Here is a 14,095-nt window from a genome sequence, read left to right on the forward strand (position 1 = left end):
AAGCAGCAAATCCTCACAGTTGGGAAGTTGGAAATGGAGAATGTTTCTTGTTTTGCTTAAAAAAATGGACTTAAACGAGTAATCGATTATCAAAATGTTCTGTTGAAACACGGCAAAGAAATCATTCATAATACATTCTGACTGCCCAAAACATGTCGGGACGTGCGTTCAGATTCTCTACAAAGTATAGAAAGTAAAGGATGAAAACCTATTTCCACAATTCACAAACAAACGTCAAAATGATTCTATATATAAAAACACTTTATGTCCTCTGGTTGGGAGACATGGTGTAAGTCAACTTCTCCAGTACATGTGAGATGGACAGCCGGGGCAATTGAAAAGGTACTAGCTCAGCCCGGCCCATGACTGATATCTCTTTGATTCGACACATTGTTACAAAGACGGATGTGTGAATCAATGCGCCTGATTTATCTGTGATAATACATTAATAACCTCCCATTCCAACACAGAGACAATTACCACAACTGTAGTTACTTTCATGAATAATGACTGGCTGTTTGCAGGGGCTTACGCATGCTTATCAGATCTATGTACCACAGGGGTCCGTCAAGCAGTGGGTTCTGAGTTGCCATCGATCTCCCCACCGGCAGCCATGGAGGACAGAAAGGCCACATCAGTGACGGGGGGTTCAAAGCCATCTTGCTCACACAGGCTCAACCATTCAGAGTTTGAAGGGGAGTGACGTACATTATAAATATTTTACCCAATAACAGGATCAGACTCAGCATGATGAGTTCAACTGCAGATTTAATACAATAACCTTGAGGTCAGGTTAATATTGTAACTTCCCTGCTTCTATCCAGCTCTTTAATCAGTCTGGCCGCCTGATCACAACCTATAGGAGGAACAGCTGGAGGCTCTTTATCTCACACACCTAATGGGCACAAACATCCGCCGGCACTGTTTGCAGGTTTAAACGGATTTATGCACAAGAAATTAAAACATGTTCTCCGTTCAGATAGCTTGAGATTGTTGCACCAAATGTTTGCATTTTTGTTGCTTTTTCCTAAAAAGCTGGTACTTTTTGTCGTCTCACCTGCTAAACGCTTAACAGACAATGAACCTCAAATTCCACTACTCCACTGTCTCACAACTAGTCAATTAATAATGAACATCATATGCTACAAGTCCCCCATCCACAGCTTTCATTTAGGGAACAATTGGGGTGTGTGCATACCTTTAACTAATGATATGCATCATTCCTGATTAAGAATATCAATTGTTAAAAGAAACAGCAAACAGATGAGGTTCGTTATCACAGCTGGGTTTTATAGATTGCAACAGAGTGTTTTATATCAACAGAATAAGTTGTAGGCTGTGTCGAAAGGGCTGCAGCAGTGGAAGCTGTAGTTTCAGATATGTACCCGTGTAACCTACTTACAATACCAGAGTCATTATCACAGCCTGATCCTCACGAAAGACGACGCAAATGGGCTCTCTTCTCCTTTGCATCCATCCTTGAACCAAGACCACCCCCTTCCTTCACCCAAAATTAAGAGACTCTTTTTTTTCCTGTATGTGTATTGTTATGAAGGGTTCTGCGGCAAAAGATACTCACCTCTAGCAGACATGCCCGGTAGGTAGAGCTTCTCTTTCTTTGCCGAGATAACCAGGAGGAGATGCCCCGGTGCAGCTTTGAAGGAGGGGGAGGTGGGGGGGGGGGGATGACCGGTTGACAGCCTGATATTATCTGTACTTTAAGTTTTTTGCTGTCATTTAATGGGATTAAACGCAGGGAAGCATACAGTCTGCGATTTGGTAGACTACACTAGACTGCACGATGAAGAGAGCACTTTCTAGCGACAGGGCGTGTCCTGGAAGACACAGCATCCTTCTTATTTTCCAACAAGTTTATGTCCATATTTGAACATAATATCACAGAATTACGGAGTTATAAATTAAATCATTCTTGAAATTCCTCGCCTGCAGCGGCTGTCGGCTCCGCCTAAACGTTAAACCGGCTAGCCTACTTTTTTCTCTGGGATGACTGTGCTGTTCTGGACGTGGTAGTTGGGCTAAATCACAAAGTTGACAGGCAATCTGGAGCAATGCATGTTGTTTTTATTTTTTTCTCCCAATTAATCCGGCTACCGAAAATAGCTGGCGATCTATTCATCGCGTGGGCTCCTCAACTTTACCCTAAAAGCAGAGGGGACTTTAAGCAAGCATACGCTCAGCTCTATGTGTGAAGAGCACTGCAATATCAGAGAAATAGTCCGTGCTTTATGGGAGCAATCAATTGATTGTACAGCTCACCGGATCTTTTCCATATAACATATTGCATGATTATTGGAATCCCATACTTGCTTTTATATTTGACGTGGGTTTATAGATTGTTGTTCCCAAGCTGTAAAAATAGACCATCGTCCCTCGTTGAATGTTTTGGCTGCTGTCTTCATTTGTATGCGTTGATCGTTGTCAGTAATTATATGCCGGTGTCCTTGTGTGCCTGCGCCCCCTGGTGGATTAAAACAGTAGCGTTTGGCGAAGGAAGTGCCACCGTGTCCAAAGTGAGCAGACGTTACCCGAGTCTGTGGACGTCTTGTTTACAGTGGTTGTATCAGGCCTTTGAAGACCTGTGGCCATCAACGTGTTAAGGTTTTATTGCTTACCTTTATTTTTTTTGTTACAAGGGTCATTATATGAAACCTCCAATCTGGATCGAGGCGGCAACAACAGGAAGAAGAAGATAGAGGAATTCTCTAGGTCTTCTCGGGAGAAACTAGTCCAGTCGAAGAACAAAATGTTCTCCAAATTTACGTCCATTCTTCAGCATGCTGTGGAAGCGGTGAGTTTTTACAACAACAGCTTATGTGTATCCACTGGCTTGCTTTTTTGTATCGTCTATTTTAGTTGAAAGGGGCCTTTGGTCGCCCAGACACCACATAACATAGCGTCAGCATTAGGGATACGTTGCTAACTAGCGAGCTAAATAGTTAGCATAAGCTAATGTTAGCGTTTTGTGTTTGTCCTGTCAATTTGCTTGTTATTGTTGTCGATAATATACATAGGTGTCAGTCTCTTTTGTTTATTTGTTTATATTACCTAACTAACACATTTACCTATTGCCATTTGTTTTTAATTGCAGTAAGTCAATTGTGTTTAAGGTAGTTTGGCAAGATGAGCTAGTTAGCTGCTACTGTTAGCTGAAGTATCGCCGTAGCTAGCTATCTCTTTTCAAACTGTGGTGTCGCAACGACTGGACAGCCTTGTTTACTGTTGCGCTAACGTTAACGTTAACGTTAAGGGGGGGTTATCTGTGTGTTATCACGTCATAGCTTTTTTGGAAAGTTTAATGTTACACGTTAGCCAGCCAGATAGCGTCAACTTGCTAGAAACCTGTAATTTCCTGCTTAAAACTGTTCTCAAGTTCACGTCAAGTGCCGTTTGGCAAAGTAAACACTTTTGACTTCTGACGTAATATATAAGCTTATTAACTCATTATTCTGCCACATGTATTGTGAGGATGAGATCCATTACAAGTATAAAGCGTTATATCACTGAAAAGTTAAAGTTTAATCCTATTCACATTTTTGAAAACTTCTGGCCTGTGTCTCTGATCCCAACACATCGCTCAAAGTGACTCATGTAAACATGTTTCCATGATAATTAGTGATATCTCTCTTGACCACTAGTGTAAACATACAATATGCTTGTGTTTTTCTTTTTCAGCTTGCCCCATCGCTGCCCTTGCAGGAGGACTTTGTCTATCACTGGAAGGCCATTACACATTATTACATTGAAACTTCTGGTAAGAAAAGTGTGAACAAAATAAGTTAACACATGTTGTGGTCATGATAACCCCAGAGGTTGATTGTTGTGTAGGTTGAGTGGTTCATGTCTTTACTATCGATGGCACTGGTGTAAACTAGGCTTGTTCATACAGTATTTAGGCCTAACTGTATTACAGTCACATATAACAATATATTTTCTGTTGATTATTCCTCTTATTATTGTCCATATTCAGTATTTTTAAAAAAGGATTAGTGCACATACAACTAATCAAAAGAGTTACCTTAAACTTGCCTAATTTAAAAGCAAGCAAATGGCAGCATTTTTAAGCGTTATCCAGCAAACGCATCACTCTTTTCTCAGCTTCATTTATTAATTGATCATCACATTTTCTGTTGATCAGCTAATTAATCACCTGCTCATGTAGCACCACTGTATACACAATGAACACAGACGCTGCAAAGGGTGACTGGTTGTGAAGAAATCTAAATTAAACGGCATAATTGTGAAGAATGCCATGCTGGTTTAGTTTGCGACAGACTTGTGGGATCTGCACAAGTAGAACTCATACGCTCTGCGTTAAAACCAGTCGTGTAAAGACTGCTTCCATGTGAACTACTGCGTCTAGTCTGTGTGTATTTTGGGGCAAATCTCTTATTCTTCACTCCAATAAACAGCCTCTTTGCAGCCGTTCTTTTAGTGAGGCCAGTTCAACACTGTGAACAGCTGATGGGATTATCTGTACTTTGAGTATTATGTAGCTGAGCTTGTTTTCATGGGCATTTATTCACTGATTTTGGAGACTTGTGACTTAAAGTAACTTGATCTATTATGTTGAAATGGCTTTGAACCCGCCAGACCTTCATCAGTCCACATGATTCAAATTCAAGAAATTATTTGATCATTTTGATGAAAGCTGTAGTTGTGATTTTGCTTCATTTCTGACAGTATTTTTGGCTTTGTTACTTTCAGCATGACAGGACATTCATGCAACATTCATTGATTTGATGTTGATTTTACCTGGGGTGAAGATGAACATGGCCTTTTACCTTATTTTGGTAGCTTATGGATATACCGAGGTTCTGACATGTGTCTGTGTTTTCCCCTGTTAGATGACAAAGCTCCAGTCACAGACACCAACATCCCATCCCACCTGGAACAGATGCTGGACATCGTGATCCAGGAGGAAAGGGAAAGGGAGTCTGGAGAGACGGGACCCTGCATGGAGTATCTCCTACATCATAAGATCCTGGAGACTCTCTACACATTGGGCAAGGCAGATGTAAGGCAGTCATGCTTTGGTAACTACATGAACTAAACGTCCAGGAAAACATAAATATCACAATATTGGATTAAATCAAGGTTGAGCATTAAGTATGGACTAAGACATGGAGGTTTGAGGGACTGGACGCAACACTGAGCGTACATAAAACAAACACAATTTCGGTCGACTTTTTAATGAATCTGCACTGTGAGCTGGATTTCCACACATGGAGGGGACACATTTCTTTACATTGGTATATAATAAATTCTAACATATTCTGTTTATGATTTCCCATCAGTGTCCTCCAGGGATGAAGCAGCAGGTGCTTACCTTCTACACTAAGCTGCTAGCACACATTCGTCAACCTCTCCTGCCACACATAAATGTCCACAGACCTGTACAGGTGAGAAGTGATGCACTCTGGATTTCAGTGTATTTCTGATATTACCTCAAAATGGTCCGCTAGCCAACAGGTTATGAAACATATCTGTAACTGTTTTCCCCACGTGGTTGTGACATTCCTCTGACAGAAACTGATCCGTCTGTGCGGGGAGGTGCTAGCTGCTCCTACAGAAAATGAAGAGATTCAGTTCCTTTGTATAGTCTGTTCCAAACTGAAGCAGGACCCATACCTTGTCAACTTCTTCCTCGAGGTGAGTTGCTTTGACACCAGGACCGCAAAAAAAAGTCCAGCGGCACCTTCTTAAATATTAATCTATATTAATAGCAAGAGTAAGAGCCTTGCAGGATTTTTAAGTTCAGAGAATGTATTTTATTTGTAGAACAAGTCAAAGAGACCCGAGACAAAGAGTCCCGCAGGGACAGAGGTGGTGAAGGAGAATGTGTTGGCTCCAGACACTGGTCAGTCTCTGGCTCAGAAACAGGTTGAGCGCCCAGAGGAGCCTCCGGCTGCAGCTGCTGCCTCCACCTCTAGTCCCACCAGCAACAATAACAACAACAACAATTACAATCTCGTCACATCGCTGCTCAACCTCACAAAGAGCCCTGTAAGTAATCCCCGAGCAAGGAATTTTGAGTCGTCTCTTTATTCATTTGAGTTGAACGTTTGTATTCACGAGCTGTATCCTTTTCTTCCCTACTCAGGATGGCAGGATAGTGGTGAAGGCATGTGAGGGCCTGATGCTGCTGGTCAGTTTACCAGAGCCTGCAGCTGCCAAGTGTTTAACTGAAAACACTGAGCTCTGTGAGCTCCTGACTGACAGGCTGGTCTCCTTCTATAAAGCCCTGCCACAGTCCATGGACCCCTTGGACATTGAGACAGTGGAGTCGGTCAACTGGGGGTACATTACTTTCTAGTCTTTACTCTCCATAACCACATATTCAGTGACTTGTAAACACCACTTGCCCACATTTCAGTTGCGTCATCATCTGAAGTTTTGATTTTAATGTGATTTAGCTGGTAGCCTTTAAATATAATTCTCTATGAAATGCTATTTTTAGCAGGTAAATTGTTAGAGTTGCATCAAACCTTTTAATATTTTTACATTTTATTCCTCGTTCCCTTTTCAGTCTGGACGTATATAACCTGAAGGAGGATGCTGCTATCTTCGCAGGGAAGAGGGCGCTCATCTCCTTCCTGTCCTGGCTAGATTACTGTGACCAGCTCATCAAGGAGGCTCAGAAGGTTCCTAACCAACGCTGACTCACTGTGTCTTGATGCGTCATATTGTAGTCAGAATCGACAGAATAAAAGAACTTGAAGTTGTTTTTTGTTATCTGAAAGCCATCGAAGGCTGAAATAAATGTTTTGTTTTTCTTAACTGTCTTCCAGTCAGCAGCTGCAGTGATGGCAAGAAATGTGAGAGATAGATTCTTTGTGTCTGTCATGGAGCCGCAGCTTATGCAGACGTGAGACTTTACCTTATAATCATCATCAATCATCCTTTCATTGAGATTCTATGTCTGGTCAGTGACTGCTTACTAACACGCTGTGTGTTTGTGGGTGCACATAGGTCCGAGGTGGGCATCCTGACCTCCACGGCCCTGCTGAACAGGATCATCAGGCAGGTGACATCCGAAGCTCTGATGCAGGAGATGATTTACTTCCTGCTAGGAGAAGAGACCGAGCCAGAAACTCTAGCTACTATGGCGCAGAGTCCACTCCGACACAGACTTATCGAGCACTGCGACCACCTGTCAGACGAGGTACTCATCACATCATTATTCAGGATGTTCCTGGTTGTACCTCTTTAACATCATTTATGTCTGGCTGATCAGACTCATTCAGAACTTTTTTTATTTCATCCTCGCATGTGCTCATTGATGTGCCTTAAAAAACTGGAAGTCACATCATTTCTTAATTTACTTGTTTGATATGCCAGTTGACTTGCCATCTGCCTTTCAAAGACTCTGAGTAAATCATATGATTAACCAAGAAAACACATTAATTTTAATTGGTGTCTGTCAGAGCAGTTGCACAAACGACATGAATCATCTCTTTGATGTTTGAAACAGCCTCTGCCTACTTACAAATACTTGGCATTTGGCTCGGGGTGTGTAGAGTGGGAGCTGAGTCTCATGCCTCCTTCTGTGTCTCCAGATCAGCATCATGACACTGCGGCTATTTGAGCAGCTGATCCAGAAGCCCAACCAGCACATCCTCCACAGCTTAGGTGCTGCGTAGCCTGGAGGAGAGGAACTACCTGGAGAACAAACCGCAGGAGGAGCGGGAGCCCCTGGAGAACGGGCAGCCCCACGATGCCGTGTAAGGACCCGCATGCCTCCCATGAGCGGCCTTAAAATCCTGCCTGGAAAATCACCTGCACAAACTAGTGGAAATAAAGCGAATGCATCAACTAGCTGTGTTTTTCAGATGTGCCACACATTCAACTAAACTGTTCCTTATGTGTCTCAATCTTTCTAAGCCTTGGTCAGTGGGAAATGTACGCATGCCACTGATGACTTTAAATGATGCTCCAAGATTGATACATTATGAGCAATAGCTTACTTGTTTATTGATATTGTTTTATATGAATGTGACTTTATAGTTCTCATGCAAAGGAATTGAGTCCACAAATGCAACATTATAATATTGGTTTACATGATCTTTCAGTTTGTAGCGACGAGTTCACAGAGGAGCTGAAACGTGTCAGTGACATTTGTATATCTACAGTAAAAATACTTCTACATATCATACAGATAATCCCTTCATCATGTGCACAGTTATTCACTTCCCACATTACACACCAGAACTGGGCGTGGCTTAAAGAGACGAAAATGCTATCATCCCATAAAAGAACATATTTCTCTCTTACACACAAGAATACTCACAAAGCGGACCTCTCATTTCTTCATACCAGAATTGAGGGTAGAAATGAAAACGGCTTACATTATTGCAACCAGTGAGTCTCTTTCCTCTTGTCTTAAAAGATGCATACAACCAAATGAAAAGTGAACAGAAGCTCTGATCAGAAGCAGATCATGTTCTCATATCAGGATGTGTTCCTTCTCCAGAGACCTTGAGGAGGATCCCCTGTTTGGTGACGAGCCCTCTCCAGACAGCAGGCTGTCCGGTTCTGATTGGCTCAGCTCCTCTCCACAACAGAGTCCCGACCACTTAAAGTCTGACGGGAAGACGGAGGTGCACAAGATAGTCAACAGGTACACAGTCTGCTCCTGATGCAACACACGGCATGTGGAGGCTTTTTCTTAAAAAGTGTTTTAACTGTTAAATTGTGTTTCCTGCAGTTTCCTGTGTTTGGTGCCCGATGAGGCGAAGTCATCGAATCACGTTGAAGGCACAGGCTATGACACCTACCTCAGAGATGCTCACAGACAGGTGAGGCTGATTCTACACTTTGTTTAAGGCTTGATACCATCCACGGGTACAGTTGCTCATTACTGTTGTTGCTAGTAGAAGAGATGCTCAGTGTGGATTGTCCTCAGTTCAGGGACTACTGTGGGGTCTGCCGGCGGTGGGACTGGAGGGGGAATCCAAAGCCTTTAGAGAAGTGTAACTTGGACGGGCCATTCTTTGAGGGCCACTTCCTCAAGGTTCTCTTCGACAGGATGGGTCGCATCCTAGACCAGGTCAGTTTGATCCTCCACATAGCTAACACCTCTTTCAGAAGAAATGCATGTTTTAGTGTTGAAAGGTCAGTTGCATCGTTTAGGCTGCACAAGTCTGAATAGCAAGACGGCCGCATTAAAAGTGGTTGTAATTAAATCCATTAAACAAATGGAACATGTAGCAGCACTTATGGAGCACCACTTGAATCAAAATTCAGCTGCATTCTTTTGTTGATGGAAATACATTGACCTAATAAATTACAACATAATCTCCAATGGCAAGTTTCCAAGGCACGGGTTTGTGCTTATCTAGCTTGTAGCTAAAACATGTGCAACCATATTCCAGTGAATAAATGAAGCTTTCTGTGTGCAACTCAGCACAACATGTTATTTAAACCAAGTAAGAGCCATCTTTTCTCTTATTCGCATCAAAAAGGCTCATTCGTTTAAACACATTCCCTCGGACCTCAGTGTTCCCACGCACACACAATGTTATTTCCTGCTGCAAGAGAACAGTTCACTGCAATTAAGCCTAATTGAGTCCCACTAATGGAAAGAGGAGAAAAATTGAGAGCTGATGCAAACGAGCTAATGATTATGCTGAGGCCTTTTTATTATTTTTTTAACATAAAAAACAAAAATAGTGAGCTCTTTCCATAAACTAATTTGCCAAATTATGTTAGAAGGGAATTATGACTCAGAATCAGAAGCCAAATGCAGTTTATAGCAGCTCGTGGGTTTGTTTTATGAAATGAAATGAAATCTGAAAGAGTGAGTGCTGTATTCATTGATGAGTCTGTAATGAAAAGCTTGAGACTATTGTGACATTGTATGTTATTTATTAAAAGCAGTTCAAAGCATAACTCTTCACATATTTCATCTTTAGTTCCAATCACAAGTTGATTTCCTGTGTTTTTAATCTGATGGCTTCTCTGTCCTGCAGCCGTACGATGTCAACCTGCAGGTGACCGCTGTGCTTTCCAAGCTGTCTATGTTTCCACACCCCCACCTGCACGAGTACCTGCTGGACCCGTACATCAACCTGGCCCCCGGGTGCAGGTCTCTGTTCTCTGTCATCGTCAGGGTGAGACTCTCGTCCATCATTGACGGCAGACACGGCTGTGCCCAGAGCTTAAAATCACTTATTTGGGTGCTTTGAGATTTCTTGCATGTCTTGGATTGATTTTATTTGTTATGTGTAGTATCTTTGAATGTGTGATATTGTATTTCAAAATGTTACCTTTATCTCTTTATAAAGGTCATTTGTGAATCCCACTTCCTGTATTAGTCTCGTAAAGCATGCTGCTACTGATCTGCCTCTTACTGGAAAAAAACGCACATCTGTACATATTTAGTTTTGTAATTCAGTCCAACAATGTAACCCAGTAGCACACAGTGTAACACGCAGTGTACCACACACAGTGTAACACACAGTGTAACACGCAGTGTACCGTAACACGCAGTGTACCACACACAGTGTAACACGCAGTGTACCACACACAGTGTAACACGCAGTGTACCACACACAGTGTAACACGCAGTGTACCACACACAGTGTAACACGCAGTTTACAGGCTTGTTTGTTTATGGTAATTATAAATGTAATGTCTCCAAAGAGTGTAGTAATGATATACGAGTGCTGCACCTTTTATGAAGCCGTGTGTGTGTGTGTGTGTGTGTGTGTGTGTTAGGTGGTGGGGGATCTCATGTTGAGGATTCAGCGCATCCCAGACTTCACACCCAAACTGCTGCTCGTCAGGAAGAGATTATTAGGTCTGGAGCCGCAGGGCATCAAGTACGTACCTGCACACGCTTCTGTGCTCTTGTCTTCTCAGCAGGGTTGTTATCATCGGAAACTAAAGCAAAAACTGACAGTGAAAAATATTGACGCGAACAAAAATTGAATAGAAAGGAAAGAAAAATGAAACAGAAACAATATCTCTTAGTAATGCTGTTGCTTAGTGTGTTTAATTCTTCTAGCCAATATAAATCACTACCAGAAAAAGGAGACAGCATGGATTTGGGTCCAGTCCCGGTGATGACGCCGTGTGCTTCACATTTAATTGAGTGACAGACAAACAGTCCGGTCTTGTAGAATTGAATAACAAGAACATTATTTAAATATTGTACATTTTTAAAGATATTCAGCTCAGGTCTAACCCTAACCCAGGTGGTAGTGAGAGAATGCTCTGAGTCTCAAATGAAAAGACTTTTGCATGTATATGTTGCCACATAGCTGGCCCAAACAAAAACAAACTAAAGAACTTTTCTTAAAACGATCATAACTTGTGCTTTGGAGTTGACTTTTGGAACGCACTTCTCACCTTTCTGTCTCTCTGCCTCCCGTAAGTATCGACCACATGACTCTGCTGGAGGGCGTGATCGTGCTGGAGGAGTTCTGCAAAGAGCTGGCGGCCATCGCCTTCGTCAAATACCACGCGGCTTCCTCCTCGCCGTAATCTTTCCTGCTGTTCATCCCTCTGCCTCGGCCAGACGGACAGGTCAGGCATATTATACTGGGCCTTTGGGGTGTGGTGGTCCCGATGTCGCAGGGTCGGCAAAACATTACCACTAACTGCACTTCTCTGCAAGACTGTTGAAGCCCACACAGACGGGTTCATCACCCCCTTCCCCCCCCCCCTCTTCTGGTCTCCCGGGCTTCACTATAAAAAGTCTTTGGTCTTGTTTTCGAGAAGGTCCGAGCGCAGACACTGCCCAGCCAGCAGAGGAACAACAACAACAACAACAACAACAACAAGAGGAGGAGGAGGAGGAGGAGGATGGAGGTCGAGGTGCAGCCTCTGCATTTTCTCTCACTCCCCCCCCCCCCCCCCCTTTCTTTCTCACCAGCCAAAAGATGATAGCCCTGTAATTATTGTATCAAGGAGAAAATCTGTTTGTGTATTTATTTCCTGTCCCATTATCACACATTTGTAAACATCATGGCCTTAGTGTGGAATCGCACCTTTCAGTTACAGGAGATTGTTTCCTTTTGAAACATTTTAACCTTAAGTCCTCACGTGTTGTCTGTTTGAAGACAAGAAGCTGTAGAGAAAAGAAAAAGCCCACGACCTTCAACCCCTATATGTACCTGTAGTTGCATACATATTGAACCGTAGTATTTAAGATACTGCACATATTTTAAATGCCAAGTCTTATTTATTTGTTTGCTTTCAGGTTGCCTTTTTAACTAACGGCATATTAAGATTGACTAATTGACTTCCTCTGTGTTCCTTGTCTTTCCTGAGTTTGTCTTTATTGCTTGTGCTCTCAAAGCTCATCTGTAATAATCACATCACCCAAAGACGTTACCATCCATCACATCTGCTCAATGAAATGGTGATTTATTTAGCAAATGATGTGAATTTGCACACGGACCTCATTGCATTGCACTCGTTACATTATTCAAGTGTATTCATGTTTTGCTTTTCATTCCACATTAGTTGTTGTTCTCCAGACCCAGTGTTGCATTTCTCACACACCAGTGTTTAATTTATCCGAGGGATACTGTGTTATCATTTTTTTACACCATTTATAATTCTCAATAATAACTTTATTGTATTGATGGGATTTTATTTACTAGTGTCTGAAATGCATCCATAACTAAGGACTTACTGTCTCTTACTCACAAAACGAGCAACGCTTAGAAGAAAGTCTGAAAAGAAACTTTATGTCTCAAAAATACATCATCCTGTTTATCATCTTGTGACCCTTAAAGTGATCCTGAGACCCTTTAGTGGGTCCTGCGAGGGGTTGTGTGTGTGTGTGTGTGTGTGTGTGTGTGTGTGTGTACTTGCAGTATTACCTTTTCATGCTGATCTTGAATGACGAGGTGCTGCGCTTCGTTGGAACAGGCTGTTTGATCGTATGTTGCCTGGATGTGTCAGGAACTTAAAATCCCCTCGTGGATCAAGATGCTACTTAATTTAACTTGTCGTGTTATGTTCCCAGTGTGAATGTTTCCATGATTGCACGTGTTTAGCGATGAGTTTGTGAGTGTAATGATTTATTATTGCGGTGGAGAATGGTCAGTCATTCATTGAAGCCATGTCTTGATCCTTGTTTCCCCCCCCCCCTTTCCTTTTGCTCCCACTTTAAACCCATCACTCGAGCACCTACGTTACATTATGCAACTGCTTGCATGGAATCACATTTGCACATTGTCTTTCTTCATCCTTGTTCATTCATAATGTAAATATACACAACAACTCTCCATAAACCAAAAATGGAAAAAAAAAAAAAATCTAGGATGTACCCGGAGTAACATTTCTATTTTAATGGGAAACTTTTTTTAAATTGTCAAATCATGCACATTTTTTTAATCAACTATCTTTCCAACTTGTTCTGTACATTTGTATATTGTATGTGTACAATAGCAATATAGATATACTACCTGGTGTAAATGCATGCTTATACATTATTTTTCATTGTGGAGAGAAAGGGCCATCTGTGATGTTTTCTCAACTGTCAGCACTTTGTTTGAAGACACTGACAGGGAGATATGATGCCTTACTTTCACACTGGATCTCTGAGGACTCCTGGAATCGATGTGTCAGGGGTTTCTGCTTCACTACCGTGCTGTTGTGATCTTATTATGCCTATCTCTTGTTACATCGACTTGGTTTGTGAAGATGTACAGGACTCTGTAGTCAAGAATCTAATGCCAACTGATTTATTTCTTGTGTCGGCTTAGACCAATCACTGTATAATGTTGCATTGCTTCATGTTAATCGCTGCTTTTCCTCTGGTGTGGGATAAGCCTCATTCTTCCTTCTCATGGCCAGTTTGAGTTTGTGCAATGCATAATTAAAACATTAAGGTAAGGTGCATGCTCACTCCTCCTGCCTCCCACTGCCTCGCTGAGTTAATTGTACGTGTTGCAGTCTCTCGTTCTCGGAGGCATTGGCTCATTTTTATTCCCAATAGGCAGTCTTCATTTCAACCCTGCTGTTATACCGTTAGGTTTCATTCAGGACAATATGGTTTCTTGAACATTCTCCGTCCCAATTAAAGAGAAAAAGTTATTCAGCGACAGATGTGGTCATTCTT

The 14,095-nt window shown here is 42.1% G+C and overlaps 2 protein-coding genes across 2 annotated transcripts in view; one reads left to right on the plus strand and one right to left on the minus strand.

Annotated features, from left to right (window-relative positions):
* Positions 1–2,093, minus strand: part of ablim1a (actin binding LIM protein 1a) — a 47,749-nt gene extending 45,656 nt beyond the window's left edge. The window contains exon 1 of the mRNA XM_029449437.1: positions 1,580–2,093. Within this exon, the coding sequence (XP_029305297.1) occupies positions 1,580–1,592 (13 nt within the window). The 5' untranslated portion in view covers positions 1,593–2,093. The remainder of the gene's footprint in view (positions 1–1,579) is intronic.
* A 371-nt stretch (positions 2,094–2,464) lies between these two features.
* LOC115019676 (protein FAM160B1-like) lies at positions 2,465–14,076 on the plus strand. The gene is given in 18 exon segments (XM_029449149.1): positions 2,465–2,809; positions 3,694–3,772; positions 4,866–5,035; positions 5,316–5,420; positions 5,548–5,670; positions 5,800–6,024; positions 6,122–6,318; positions 6,548–6,662; positions 6,810–6,886; positions 6,991–7,183; positions 7,578–7,649; positions 7,651–7,742; positions 8,492–8,638; positions 8,726–8,816; positions 8,924–9,067; positions 9,990–10,130; positions 10,738–10,841; positions 11,397–14,076. Coding segments are annotated over 18 exon segments (2,229 nt in total). The 5' UTR covers positions 2,465–2,764; the 3' UTR covers positions 11,506–14,076.
* The last annotated feature ends 19 nt before the right edge of the window (positions 14,077–14,095 follow it).

The sequence above is a fragment of the Cottoperca gobio genome, chromosome 15 (genome assembly GCF_900634415.1).
Source record: "Cottoperca gobio chromosome 15, fCotGob3.1, whole genome shotgun sequence".
Classification (NCBI taxonomy): domain Eukaryota; kingdom Metazoa; phylum Chordata; class Actinopteri; order Perciformes; family Bovichtidae; genus Cottoperca; species Cottoperca gobio.